General features: G+C 36.6%; 1 protein-coding gene across 2 annotated transcripts in view; it reads right to left on the bottom strand.

Moving 5' to 3' along the window:
- The window catches only part of ERCC6L2 (ERCC excision repair 6 like 2), a 152374-nt gene that overhangs the window by 58884 nt on the left and 79985 nt on the right, over nucleotides 1-13505 (bottom strand). For both annotated transcript variants that reach the window (XM_005684146.3, XM_018052475.1), the window contains exons 12-13: nucleotides 13099-13194; nucleotides 1690-1789 (exon numbers count right to left, since the gene is read on the bottom strand). In XM_005684146.3, coding sequence (XP_005684203.2) covers nucleotides 1690-1789; nucleotides 13099-13194 — 196 coding nt within the window. The remainder of the gene's footprint in view (nucleotides 1-1689; nucleotides 1790-13098; nucleotides 13195-13505) is intronic.

Genomic DNA, 13505 nt, shown 5'->3' with positions numbered 1-13505 from the left:
AGATCATGTTAGATTATTAATAATACCTCAAAGAGGGGGCATTATATTTAACCCAAGTCTCCTTTCTTTTTTTAGTATCTATGACTCTAAGCTTAGAATATTCATAAATTGCACCTACTTTTTCCAATAATCTTCTCATGACAGATTTCTTCCTTCAATCTGATCTCAGTTGCCCTTTGTCTTTCAGGGTTTCTTATCATTTCTAGCCCACAGAGAGAACTCTTTTGTTTTCCAACATTTTTATAGGTTTTTTTTAAAACATCATTTTAGATTCCCTTCCCGCCCCAAGAGATTTGAGAACACTTGTGAGGCTACAGTGTGTTTGTCATTTGCACCCTTGGTTCAAAATCCAATCAATCTTTGAAGTCACATGTATGCCATTTCTCACATAATGGCCATCTTATCTTTATTTGTGCCTACCAAGCTGTATGGCTGAATGTTCCCTAAGGTTTATTTTAATAAGCAATTAGATCATACAAACTTCTGAAAACTTTAATTACTTTCATGTTCTGAAGACTTTTTTATTACATATTATTATGTAACAGGCCAAATAGGCAAAAGGAAATAATAGGATTGAGAAAAGAGTCTTACTTGTGACAAGTCAAAGATAGTATTTTAAAGAGCTGCTCCAAGGATGCAAAAAATAATATTCTACTTTTTCCCAAGATTACTTAAATATGTCTGAAAAGATAATTTTCAGGCATTGTGCTATACCAAAGAACAAAAAGATTACAAGTTTCTTACAGAGCTAAATGCTTGGAGAAAAATAAAAATGTCTGTGTTCAATTCTACTTTTAGAATTAAGAAAATAGCATAAATTTAAGGTTGGATTATTCTTAGGTTAACTACCACCACATGTGGCAGATGTTTGCTCTTAAACAGATTCCAACTAAATATATAGGGAGTAATTCAAATTTAACATTTATAATTAAACTTGAACCTCATTCCAGATCTTCTCAAGTGGGCAGTTATAGACTAAATAAACTTTGTTTAGAGGCATAAATGGAGCAGTGATTGATACCCTAAGGATATCACAGAGTTACTGCAATTTTAGATGAATATTAAAAACACCAGCACAGTAGTTAACTGCACTTGAGTTCCATTCCTATGATTCCATTTATTGGGGCATCCTGGGTCCTGATTTCATTATACACAACCTGAAACATTTGTATTAGATCTCTCTATGGTATTCCTCTCCAGTCTTCTTCATGACATATACAGAAAATGGTAATATGTGAATGTCTACTCTGAGAGGAGGCTATCCTGCTGTCCAGAGAGCGCAGGCTGTCTGGGTGTACCGCTACCACATCTGTGGCATACACTTAGCTGTGACCTTGCTATTCAAACTGTGGTCTGTAGACTAGCAGTGCTAGCACTTCCGGGAGTTTGTTAAAAATGCAGAATCTTGGGCTCTACCCAGTACTACTAAATGAGAATCTGTATTTTAAAGATCCCAAGATGATTTTGTGTGTACAGTAAAGTATTGCTGTAAGAAAATTTCAGCTCTAAAATTCAATGAACCTAAGAATTAGTTTTATAGAAGTGTATTCTACAGTATATTCCATCATCTTATTAAATTCATTATTATAGCTAGAATAAAATAAAAATATATTTGTATAAAAATTTATTATTAATTTCTTAAAACTGAAAAATATTAACTTTTAAATAGAAAAAGGGAAATACATTCACCTGCTTGTATACTTGTCGTAAGTACATGATCTCCTCCACAGTTCCCAAGGATATCAGCCTAAGCACTTTGACATCTCTGCACTGCCCAATCCTATACGCTCTGCAGAAAAATTAAAAACAAAAGGCGACCAAGATCAAGTGAAACAACTTCAAGTTCAGGAGGCAGCTTTATGAATATAAAAATGAAACATTACTAAAATTTTAATTGAAAAAAAATCTTATGTTTAGGTATGTGCTGTGCTTTGTGCTTAGTCACTCAGTCGTGTCCGACTCTTTGCAATCCCATGAACTGTAGTCCGCCAGGCTCCTCTGTCCATGTTTAGATAGGCTGTATTATTTAATAATAATGTAAAAACAGAAATTCATATAAAAAGGAGTAGAAAACATATACATATCAACTTCATTTCTGTTATAAACATCACTTTCTACTGTGCAAAACTTTCCCTAAATTCAGATTTTTCTTTTATGGCAGTCTTAAGCTTATGAAGGACTCCATTTATATAAAACCTCTCAAAAACACAAACTAATCCATAGTGACAGTAAGCAGATCAGTGGTTGCTTGGGAATAGGGGCCTCAGGAGAGGAAAGAGGGATGGATTACAAAGTGGCACAAAGAAAATATGAAGGGTGATGGATATGTTTGCAATTTTGATTGTGGTTATGGGTTCATGCTATATTCTTATATCAAGACTTATCAACTGTACACTTGAAGTATGTGCAGTTTATTGCATGTTAATTATACTTCAATGAAACTGTTAAAAAAAAACAACAACAACAACCCTGAGGGGAAGAGTTAATCAACTGGCAAGCCTACAGAAATGCAGATTTATACCCTTCATCTACTGAGATTTCCACACAGGCTGTCTGACTGGATCACTCAGTTGATTAGTACCCCAGGTGTTTTGATACGGACTGCAGTGCTAATTAAAACTCTAACCTGACTCACCACATTGGTTAACTATAGGTACAATCCCTGTAGCTTCTTCCAGGTGGAGGTTTTATTGGATGTTCTGAATGAGATCACCTGCTTCTAAATACCTGTTACAGTCTCAGGGGATCATGGACAAGGCCATATTGCCTCATGGTTGAAAATGTTATAAACTGGGGTACATTTAATTTTGACCTTATAAAGCCACACTATGTTGTTATATTTGGCGCTTCCTCTGCCTCCTTTGCCCATTCCTCCTCCAAGAGAAGGGCTTTTACTAGAGGACATATTGGGGTACTGAAAATCTTGCCTTCCCAGAAAAGAATGAGTGCTCTTGTGACACAGCAAAGCCAGATAAGTTACTGCATTGTTACTTGCCTCCTGCAGCGTGGCTAGAGAGGGGCTCATAATCCCTTTCTCTTCCACAAGGCATTTGGGTCTAAGGATAAATACAAATGGATCTAAGGAAATGTCCTTTGGTGCAAGTCAACTGTTTGCTGAATGATAGACTGTGTTAGAATATTTACTCTTACAGATAAAGCCTTGTAACATGTTATACTGGACCCATGCGTCATCAATTTCTAAGTCTATGAAGTACAAATGTGTAAAAGGTCTTTAATCACATAAAGATGAGTGTCAAGAAACTGTTATACAGTATGGAGGTCAGTATCTTCCCTTTTCTTCTTGGTTCCTCCAGTCAGAGTCAACAGAAGGAGAGGGAGAAGAAGAAGAATCCTGTTCATTTAGTTTTATCATCAACTGACTTTCACTGAATGCCAAAGCAGAGTGAACTGTAGTTTGAGGGACCACTGGGAGAAATAAGATAGGTCCTGATGGCCTAGATGAAAGAACATAATTACAAGTGTTGTTAAGTCAAAAGGAAACGGAAATTTTTCTGTGTTTTCATTTGACCATTTTCCTGAGCAGCTGTCATTGGGAAGAGGCTGGTTGAAAGTCTAGGCTCTGCAGGTCAGACTGCATGGGTTCAAATTTATCCTATCTTAAGCTGATACCAACTTAATTTCAATTGCACTAAACCACCTTTACAGCTCTGCTATCACCCTTTATTTTATTGATGTTACAAATTATATCTTTATATGCCATGTATTCATTAGCAGAACAGTTATAATTATTTTATGCACTTGTCTTTTAAAGTTTATAGAAAACAAGAAGAATTATAACTTAAAGTTAAAATAATACTGATTTTGATATTTGTCTATGTATCAATGGGAATGGGTGAATTTAATTCAGATGACTATTATATCTCTACTGTGGGCAAGAATCCCTTATCAGAAATGGAGTAGCCCTTGCATTACACAAGAGTCCAAAATGCAGTACACTAGAGTCTGAAATGCAGTACTTGGGTACAATCTCAAAAACAACGGAAAGATCTCAGTTTGTTTCCAAGACAAATCATTTAAGCACCAACCATCAATGCTGAAGAAGCTGAAGTTGAATGGCTCTATTAAGATCTAAAAGACCTTCTAAAACTGTCACCAAAAAGAGATGTCCTTTTCATCATAGCAGACTGGAATGCAAAAATAGGGAGTGAAGAGGTATCTGGAGTAACAGACAAGTTTGGCCTTGGAGTACAGAATGAAGCAGGGCAAAGGCTAATAGAGTTTTGCTAAGAGAACATACTGGTCATACCAAACACCCTCTTTCAACAACACAAGAGAAGACTCTGCCCATCACCAGATGCTCAGTACTGAAATCAGACTGACTATATTCTTTGCAGTCGAAGATGGAGAAGCTCTATACAGTTAGAAAAACAAGACTGGGAGCTGACTGTGGGTCAGATCATAAACTCCTTATTGCCAAATTCAGACTTAAATTGAAGAAATTAGGGAAAACCACGAGGCCATTCAGGTAGGACCTAAATCATATCCTATGATTATACACTGGAAGTGACAAATAGATTCAAGGGATTAGATCTGATAGACAGAATGTATGAAGAACTATGGATGGAGATTCCTAATACTGTACAGGAGGCAGTAATCAAAACCATCCCTAAGAAAAAGAAATGTAAAAAGGCAAAATGGTTGTCTGAGGAGGCCTTACAAATAGCTAAGAAAAGAAGTGAAGTGAAACACAAAGGATAAAAGGATAGATAAACCCATCTGATTGCAGAGTTCCTTAGGAGAGCAAGGACAGATAAGAGAGCCATCTTAAGTGAACAATGGAAAGAAACAGAGGAAAAATTCGAGATACCAAGGGAACATTTCATGCAAAGATGGGTATAATAAAGGACAGAAACGGAATGTACCCAACAGAAGCAGAAGACATTAAGAAGAGGAGGCAGGAATACACAGATGAATCATACAAAAAAGGTCATAATGATCCAGATAACCATGATAGCGTGACCACTTACCTAGAGGCAGACATCCAGGAATGTGAAATCAAGCGGACCTTAGGAAGCATTACTACAAACAAAGGTAGTGAGGGTGATGGAATTCCAGCTGAGCTATTTCAGATCCTAAAAGATGAGGCTGTTAAAGTGCTACACTCAATATGCCAGCGAATTTAGAAAACTCAGCAGTGGCCAAAGGACTGGAAAAGGTCAGGTTTCATTCCAAACTCAAAGAAGGGTAATGCCAAAGAATGCTTAAACTACAGTACAACTGTACTCATCTACCATGCTAGTAAAGTGATGGTTGCTTACTTGTGTCCGACTCTTTGCAACCCCACAGACTATACAGTCCCTGTTATTCTCTAGGCCAGAATACTGGAGTGGGTAGGTTTTCCCTTCTCCAGGGGATCTTCCCAACCCAGGGATCGAACCCAGGTATCCCACATTGCAGATGTATTCTTTATGAGCTGAGCCACACGGGAAGCCCACCATGCTAGTAAGGGAATGCTCAAAATCCTTCAGGCTAGGCTTTAACAGTACACGAACTGAGAACTTCCAGATGTACAAGTTAGATTTAGAAAAGGCAGAAGAACCAGAGACCAAATTGCCAACATCGTTAGATCACAGAAAAAGCAAGGTAATTCCAAAAAAAATCTGCTTCCTTGACTACACTAAAGGTTTTGACTGGATGGATCACAACAAGCTATGGAAAATTCTTCAAGAGATGAGAATACCAGACCACCTTTCCTGCCTCCAGAGAAACCTGTATACAGGTCAAGAAGCAACAGTTAAAACTGGACATGGAACAATGAACTGGTTCAAAACTGGGAAAGGAGTATGTCAAGGTTGTATATTGTCACCTTGCTTATTTGATGTCTACGTAGAGTACATCACGTGAAATGCTGGGCTGGAGAAAGCTCAAGCTGGAATCAAGATTGCTGTGGGAAATATCAATGATCTCAGATATGCAGATAATACCACCCCAATGGTAAAAAGTGAAGAGGAACTAAAGAACCTCTTGATGAAAATGAAAGAGGAAAGGGAAAAAGCTGACTTAAAACTCAACATTAAAAAACTAAGACCATGGCATCCAGTCCCATCACTTCATGACAAACAGATGTGGAAAAAATAGAAACAGTGACAGACTTTATATTCTAGGGCTCCAAAATCACGTAGACAGTGACTGCAGCCATAAAAATTAAAAGATGTTTGCTTTTTGGAAGAAAGCTATGACAAACCTAGACAGCATATTAAAAAGCAGAGACATCACTTTGCCAACAAAGGTCCATAGGGTCAAAGCTATAGTATTTCCAGTAGTTATGTACTGATGTGAGAGTTGGACCATAAAGATGGCTGAACCAAAGAACTGATGCTTTTGAACTGTGGTGCTGGAGAAGACTCTTGCAAGGAGATCAAACTAGTCAATCCTAAAGGAAATCAACTCTGAATATTCATTGGAAGGACTGATGCTGAAGCTGAAGTGCCAATATACTGGTCACCTGATGTGAAGAGCTGAGTCACTGGAAAAAGACCCTGATGCTGGGAAAGATTGAGGGCAACAGGAAAAGGGAGTGACAGAGGATAAGATGGTTGAATGGTATCATCAACTCAGTGGACATGAGTTTGAGCAAACTCTGGGATATAGTGAAAGATAGGGAAGCCTAGCATGCTGCAGTCCATGAGGTTGCAAAGAGCTGGACAGGACTGAAGGACTGAACAACAATATGACTTTGAGTTACCAGAGTCCCTTCATCTGAAATTGAAACTCTCTCCCAAACACTTTACATATCAATAGAACAGAATAAAGAGCCCAGAAATAAACTCATGCACCTGTAGACAACTAATCTATGACAAAGATGGCAAGAATATATAATGGACAAAACAGTCTCTTCAACAAGTGGTTCTTGGAAAACTGGACAGCCACATGTAAAACAATGAGAATGGAATATTTCCTCACCACCAACAAAAATAATCAAAATGGATTAAAGACCTAAATCTAAGTACTGAAATCATAAAACTCCTAGAAGAGAACAGAGAACAATCTATGACATAAACTGTATCAACTGTTTTTAGATCAATTTCCTAAGGCAAGGGAAATAACAGCAAATATAAACAAATGAAACTTAAACTTACAAGGTTTTGCACACCAAAGGAAACCATTGACAAAATGAGACAATGACCTAAGGAATGGAAGAAGATATTTGCAAATGATATGAACAACATGGGGTTGCTGTTGCTGCTGCTGCTAAGTCACTTCAGTCATGTCTGACTCTGTGTGACCCCACAGACAGCAGCCCACCAGGCTCCCCCATCCCTGGGATTCTCAAGGCAAGAATACTAGAGTGGGTTGCCATTTCCTTCTCCAATGCATGAAAGTGAAGAGTGAAAGTGAAGTCGCTCAGTTGTGTCTGACTCTTAGCAACCCCATGGACTGTAGCCCACCAGGCTCCTGTGACCATGGGATTTTCCAAGCAAGAGTACTAGAGTGGGGTGCCATTGCCTTCTCCAACATGGCGTTAGTATCCAAAAAATATAAATAGCTCATAGAACTCAGTATCAAGAAAACAATGTCAAAAAAACCAAACAACCCAATCAAAAATGGGGCAGACAACCTGAAGAGAAATCTTCCTAAGAATTTAACAGGAACCTGAAAAGATGGTCAATGTCACTAATTATTAGAGAAATGCAAATCAAAGCCACAATGAGCTATCAGCTATCACGTCTTAGAATAACTGTCATCACAAAACCACAAACAACTGTTAGCAAGGATGGAGTAAAAAAGGAATCACTGTACACTACTGGTAAGAATGTAAATCGGTGCAGCTACTATGGCAAACAGTATGGAGATTCCTCCAAAAACTAAAAATAGAACTATGATATGATCCAGCAATCCCACTTTTGAGTATATATCTAAAAACATGAAAACACTAATTTGAATAGATTCACGCATTCCAATGTCCATAGAAGTATTAACTACAATAGCCAAGATATGGAAGCAATCCAGTGTCCATCAACATACAAATGGATAAAGATGTGGTATACATATAAGAATAGATTATTGTTGTCGTTCAGTCACCCAGTCATATCCGACTCTTTGTGACCCCATGGACTACAGCACAACAGGCCTCCCTGCCCCTCACTATCTCCTGAAATTTGTCAAGTTCATGTCCATTGCATCAGTGATGCCATCCAGCCATCTCATCCTCTGATGCCCTCTTCTTCTTCTGCCCTTAATCTTTCCCAGCACCAGGGACCTTTCGAATGAGTTGGCTGTTCGCATCAGATGACCAAAAAACTGGAGCTTCAGCTTCAGTAATAGTCCTTCCAACGAATATTCAAAGCTGATTTCCCTTACGATTGACTGGTTTGATCTCCCTGCTCTCCAAGGGACTTTCAGGAGTCTTCTCCACCATAGTCTGAAGGCATCAATTCTTTGGTGCTTTGCCTCCTTTATGGTCCAGCTCTCACAACCATATATGACCACTGGGAAGACCACAGCCCTGACTATACAGGGCAGGCAGAGTAATGTCTCTGCTTTTCAACACACTGTCTACGTCTGTCATAGCTTTCCTATGGATTATTTCTCAGCCATAAAAAAGAATGAAATTCTGCCAATTACAGCATCATGGATGAACCTAGAGAACATTATGCTTAGTGAATTAAATCAGAGAAAGATAAATAACTATATGATATCACTTAGATGTGGAACCTAAGAAATAAAACAAATGAATACATATACAGGAAAACAGAAACACAATTACAGAATAGAAAACAAACAAGTGCTTACCAGTGGGGTCAGGGAAGGGGATAGGGACAAGATAGGGTAATTGGATTAAGAAATACAAACTACTGTATATAAAATAGATTAGCAACAAGAAGATATTGCATAGTGCAGGGAGTTATAGCCATTGTCTTATAATAACTTTCAATGAAGTATAATCTGTAAAAATACTGAATCACTATCTGTATACCCAAAACTAACATAATACTGTAAATCAGTAATATTTTGTTTACAAAACACTATAATGTTATATGTCAGTTATACTGCAATAATAAAAATAATAAATACAACTTTAAAATATACTAAAATGAATTAACAGTTGATCATATGATACAGAAGAATAGATCAGTGAGCTGGCAGATACAGCTGTGGAAATCACTGAAGCTGAACAGAAAAAAGAAAAAGAATAAAAAGTTAAGGACAGTTTGAGACCTCTGGAACTGTATGAAACATACTAGCATTCACATTATAGGGGCCCCAGACAAAGGGGCAGAGGCCATATTTAAAGACATAATGCTGAAAACTTCCCTAACTTGGAAAAGGAAAGATATTCAGGTCCAGAAAGCACAAAAAGTTCCAAACAGGACCAACCCAAACAGGAGCACACCAAGAAACGTGTAATTAAAATGTGAAAAATTAAAGATAAAGAGAAAAAGGAAAAGCAACAAGTTATATACAAAGGCAAATCCCTAATGCTATGAGCATTGTGGAGAAACTGTGCAGGACAGAAGGAAGTGACACAATATACTTGAAGTGATGAAAGAGGAAAACCTATAAGCAAGAATATTCCAATTAGCAAAGCTTCATATAGATCTGGAGAGATCAAAAGTTTCACACATAAGTAAAAGTCAAGAGTTCTGTGCCACTAACTGAATTCCAACAAATGTTACAGAGACTCTTCTACGTGAAAAAGAAAAGGCCACAACTAGATACGTGAAAATTATGGAAGGAAAAAAATCTCACTAGTAAAGGCAAATATACAGTAAAAGTAGTAAATCCACCATGTGTAAAGCTGGTAGGAAGGTTAAAAGACACAAATAGTATGGGACACACAAAACAAAGAGATATAAAATAAGATGTAAAAAATAATAAACATTCTGGGGGGGGAGAGTAAAAATTTAGGGTTGATAAGTGTGTGTGAACTTAAAAGATCAGCAACTTAAAATAATCAGGTACACAGACAGTTGTTGTTTAGTTGCTAAGTCATGTCTGACTCTTTGACTGTAGCCTGGAGGCTCCGTTCTCTCCATGGGATTTCCCAGGCAAGAATACTGGAGTGGGTTCCCATTTTCTCCTCCAGGGAATCTTCTTGACCCAGGGATCGAACCCATGTCTCCTGCCTTGGCAGGCAGATTCTTTACCACTGAGCCATCAGGGAAGCCCTGTAAATAGAGTGCTATATTATATCTTACAGTAGCCACAAACCAAAAATCTAAACAAACAGAAGAAAGAGAAAGGAATACCAACATAACACTAAATATACCTATCAAATCACAAAGAAGATAACAGAAGAAGAAAGAAAGAAAAAAGAACTACGGAAACAATCACAAAACAAGAAAATGTAAAGGAGAACACATCTATCAGGAACTACGTTAAAAGTACATGGACTAAATGCTGCAATCAAAAGACACAGAGTGGCTGAATGGATACAAAAACAAGAGCCATCTATATGCTACCTACAGGAGGCTCACTCTTGAGTTACAGACACGCCGACTGAAACTGAGGAGATGGGAAAAGATATTCCTTCCAAATGCAAAGGAAAAGAAAACTGGGGTAGCAACACACACCAGAGAAAACAGACTTTAAAACAAAGATTGCAGAAGTGACAAAGACATTACATAATGATCAAGGGATCAATTTAAAAAGGAGGTATAACAATTGTAAATGTGTATGCATCTGGCAAAGGAGCACCTACATACATAAAGCAAATATTAACAGACATAAAAGGAGACTGATAGTAGCACCATTAATAGTAGGGAGCTTTAAGACCCCACTGACATTACTGGGGTTAGTGAACATCCAAAGAGAAAATGAATTAGGAAACACTGGTCTTAAACAACATATTATACCAGATGGACTAAATAGATAAAGATAGAATATTTCATCCAAAAGCAGAAGAATGACCTTTTTTTCAAGTTCACATGGAATACTGTCCAGGACAGACCATATGTTAGGCAACAAAACAAGTAAATTTAAGATTGGAATGATATCAAGCCTCTTTTTCTGACCATAACTATAGAGACGAGAAACTAACCAGTTAAAACAAATCTGCAAAAACACAAATATGTGAGTTTAAACAATACATTCTTAAAAAACCATGAATCACTGAAGAAATCAATGGACAAATAAAAATATACCTGCAGACAATGAAAATGGAAACACAATGATCCAAAATGTATGGGACTCAGTAAGAGCAGTCTCATGGCTTATACCATTACAAGCCTCTGTCAAGAAACAAGAGAAACAGGGAAAAAACCCAAATGAACAAACTAAACTTAACTTACACCTCAAAGAACTAGAAAAAGAACAAAACTGAAAGTTAGTGAAGGAAAGAAATAAACATCAGAGCAGAAATAAATGACATAGAGACTAAAAAATTTGAACAGATCAATGAAACTATGAGCTGGTTCTTCAAAAGGTAACAAGAATTAATTTAGCCAGATTCTTCAAGGAAAAAAGACAGAAAACTAAAATCAATAAAATCAGAGATGAAAATGGAGAAGTCACAACTGACATCACAGAAATACAAAGGATTGTAAAAGATTACTAAAAACAATTATACACCAATAAAGTGAATAACTAAGAAATGAACAAATTACTAGAAATGAATCTCAAGATTGAACCATGAACAAATAGAAATTTTTAACAGACTAATTAATAGTAACAATACTGAATTGGTAATCAAAAAACTACCAACAACAAAGTCTAGGACCAGACAGCTTCACAGATGAATTCAACATTCAGAGAAGAGTTAACACTATCTTTCTCAAACTAATGTCATTTTGAACTCATTCTATGAGGTCAGCATTGCCCTGATACCAAAACCAGACAAAGATATCATAAAAATCACAGGTAATATCACTGATGAACACAGAAGCAAAAATCTTCAACAAACTGAAATTCAAAAACACATTAAAAGGATCATACGTCATGATCAAGTGAGATTTTATCCCAGGGATGCAAGGGATTCAATATCTGCAAATCAACTGATGTGATATACCATGTTAACATATAGAAGAATAAAATTTATTATCTTGATAAATGTGGAAAAAGCTTTCAACAAAATTTAATATCCATTTATGATTTAAAAAACCCAAGAAACTGAAAATAGAGGGAACATGCCCCAATATAAAAAAGGCCATATATGATAAGCCCACAGCTAACAACATACTCATACCCAAGTTAGAGGGGAAGAAGTAAAACTCAGTGTTTCTACATGATGACACTATATACAGAAAATCCTAAAGATGCAAGAAAAAAAATATATTAGAGCTCATCAATGAATCTGGTAAAGCTGCAGAATACAAAATTAATATACAGAAGTCTGTTGCATTCTATACATTAACAATGCTCTATTAGAGAAATAATAAAATCCCATTTACAATCGTATCAAAAAGGATAAAATATCTAGAAATAAATTTAACTAAGGAGGTAAAAGAATTGTATTCAGAAACCTTTCAGACAATGATGAAATGGACTGTTTAAGAAAGCTGGGTTTCCATGCTTTATGATCTGGTGCAAACAACCACTTTAAGAATATTCTGTCAGTCTGATTTCCCACTTATTTATAAAATTTATGAAATGATTCTTTCAGTTTTGATCAAGAAGCACATGTTAATAGGTTAATCCCTCTTTATGTACAAAGTATGGGACAGGAATCTGTTTTAGAGTCAGCACACTAATCTCCTGGAATGATGTACTCTGGTCTACTCTCATATCCTGAAGTTGCTGATCCCATGCTTGAAAATTCTCTATACTCTCCTATTGACTTTGGATTGTGGCTTTTCTCTGCTGGTCCCTTCATCATAAAAATTCTTTCATGAGTTTCTTAAAACTTCTGGTCTACCAGTAGTGGCCTTTTCGACTTTCCTGCAGGAGTAGGGATTTATTCTCTCTTCTAAATTAATCTTGTCCCAATAATGAGATCTTGAGATGGAGGGGAAATAAATGACTAACAGCCTGCCATTTGGATTTAAAAGTTCAGAGTTATCTTAAACAAAAGTTAAAAAAAATTTCACAATGGTTTCCTTATCTTCTAATCACAGTCACATTACAGGCAACCTAAAAGATTCAGGAGCATTTTTAGATTAAAGCTTTTACAGGTCACATCAAATTTTGTCACTATTGTACCTGTCAATTGCTTGAAGATCATTGGCTGGATTCCATGTAGGGTCAAATAATACAACCACATTGGCACCAACAAAATTAAGGCCTAGTCCACCAGCCCTGGAGTAAATTTAGAAAAAAAGCACATTAAAACAGTAAAAACAAATTTTGCTCTGTAACTCAATGATGCCAGGTTTCTATAACAAAATAAATATAATATTACATTAACATTATAAGAGTAAGGTAATTAAAACACAAATATGCCACAAGGAAAATTGCTATGGAACATTTTTTTTTTGGTACCACTCTAAAATATTCCTGAAGAACTATGGACAGAGGATCATAACATTGTACAGGAGGCAGTGATCAAAACCATCCCAAAGAAAAAGTAAATGCAAGAAGGCAAAATGGTTGTCTGAGGAGGCTTTACA

This window comes from Capra hircus, chromosome 8 (assembly GCF_001704415.2).
Source record: "Capra hircus breed San Clemente chromosome 8, ASM170441v1, whole genome shotgun sequence".
NCBI lineage: Eukaryota > Metazoa > Chordata > Mammalia > Artiodactyla > Bovidae > Capra > Capra hircus.
This window is presented reverse-complemented; position numbering and strand designations above follow the sequence as displayed.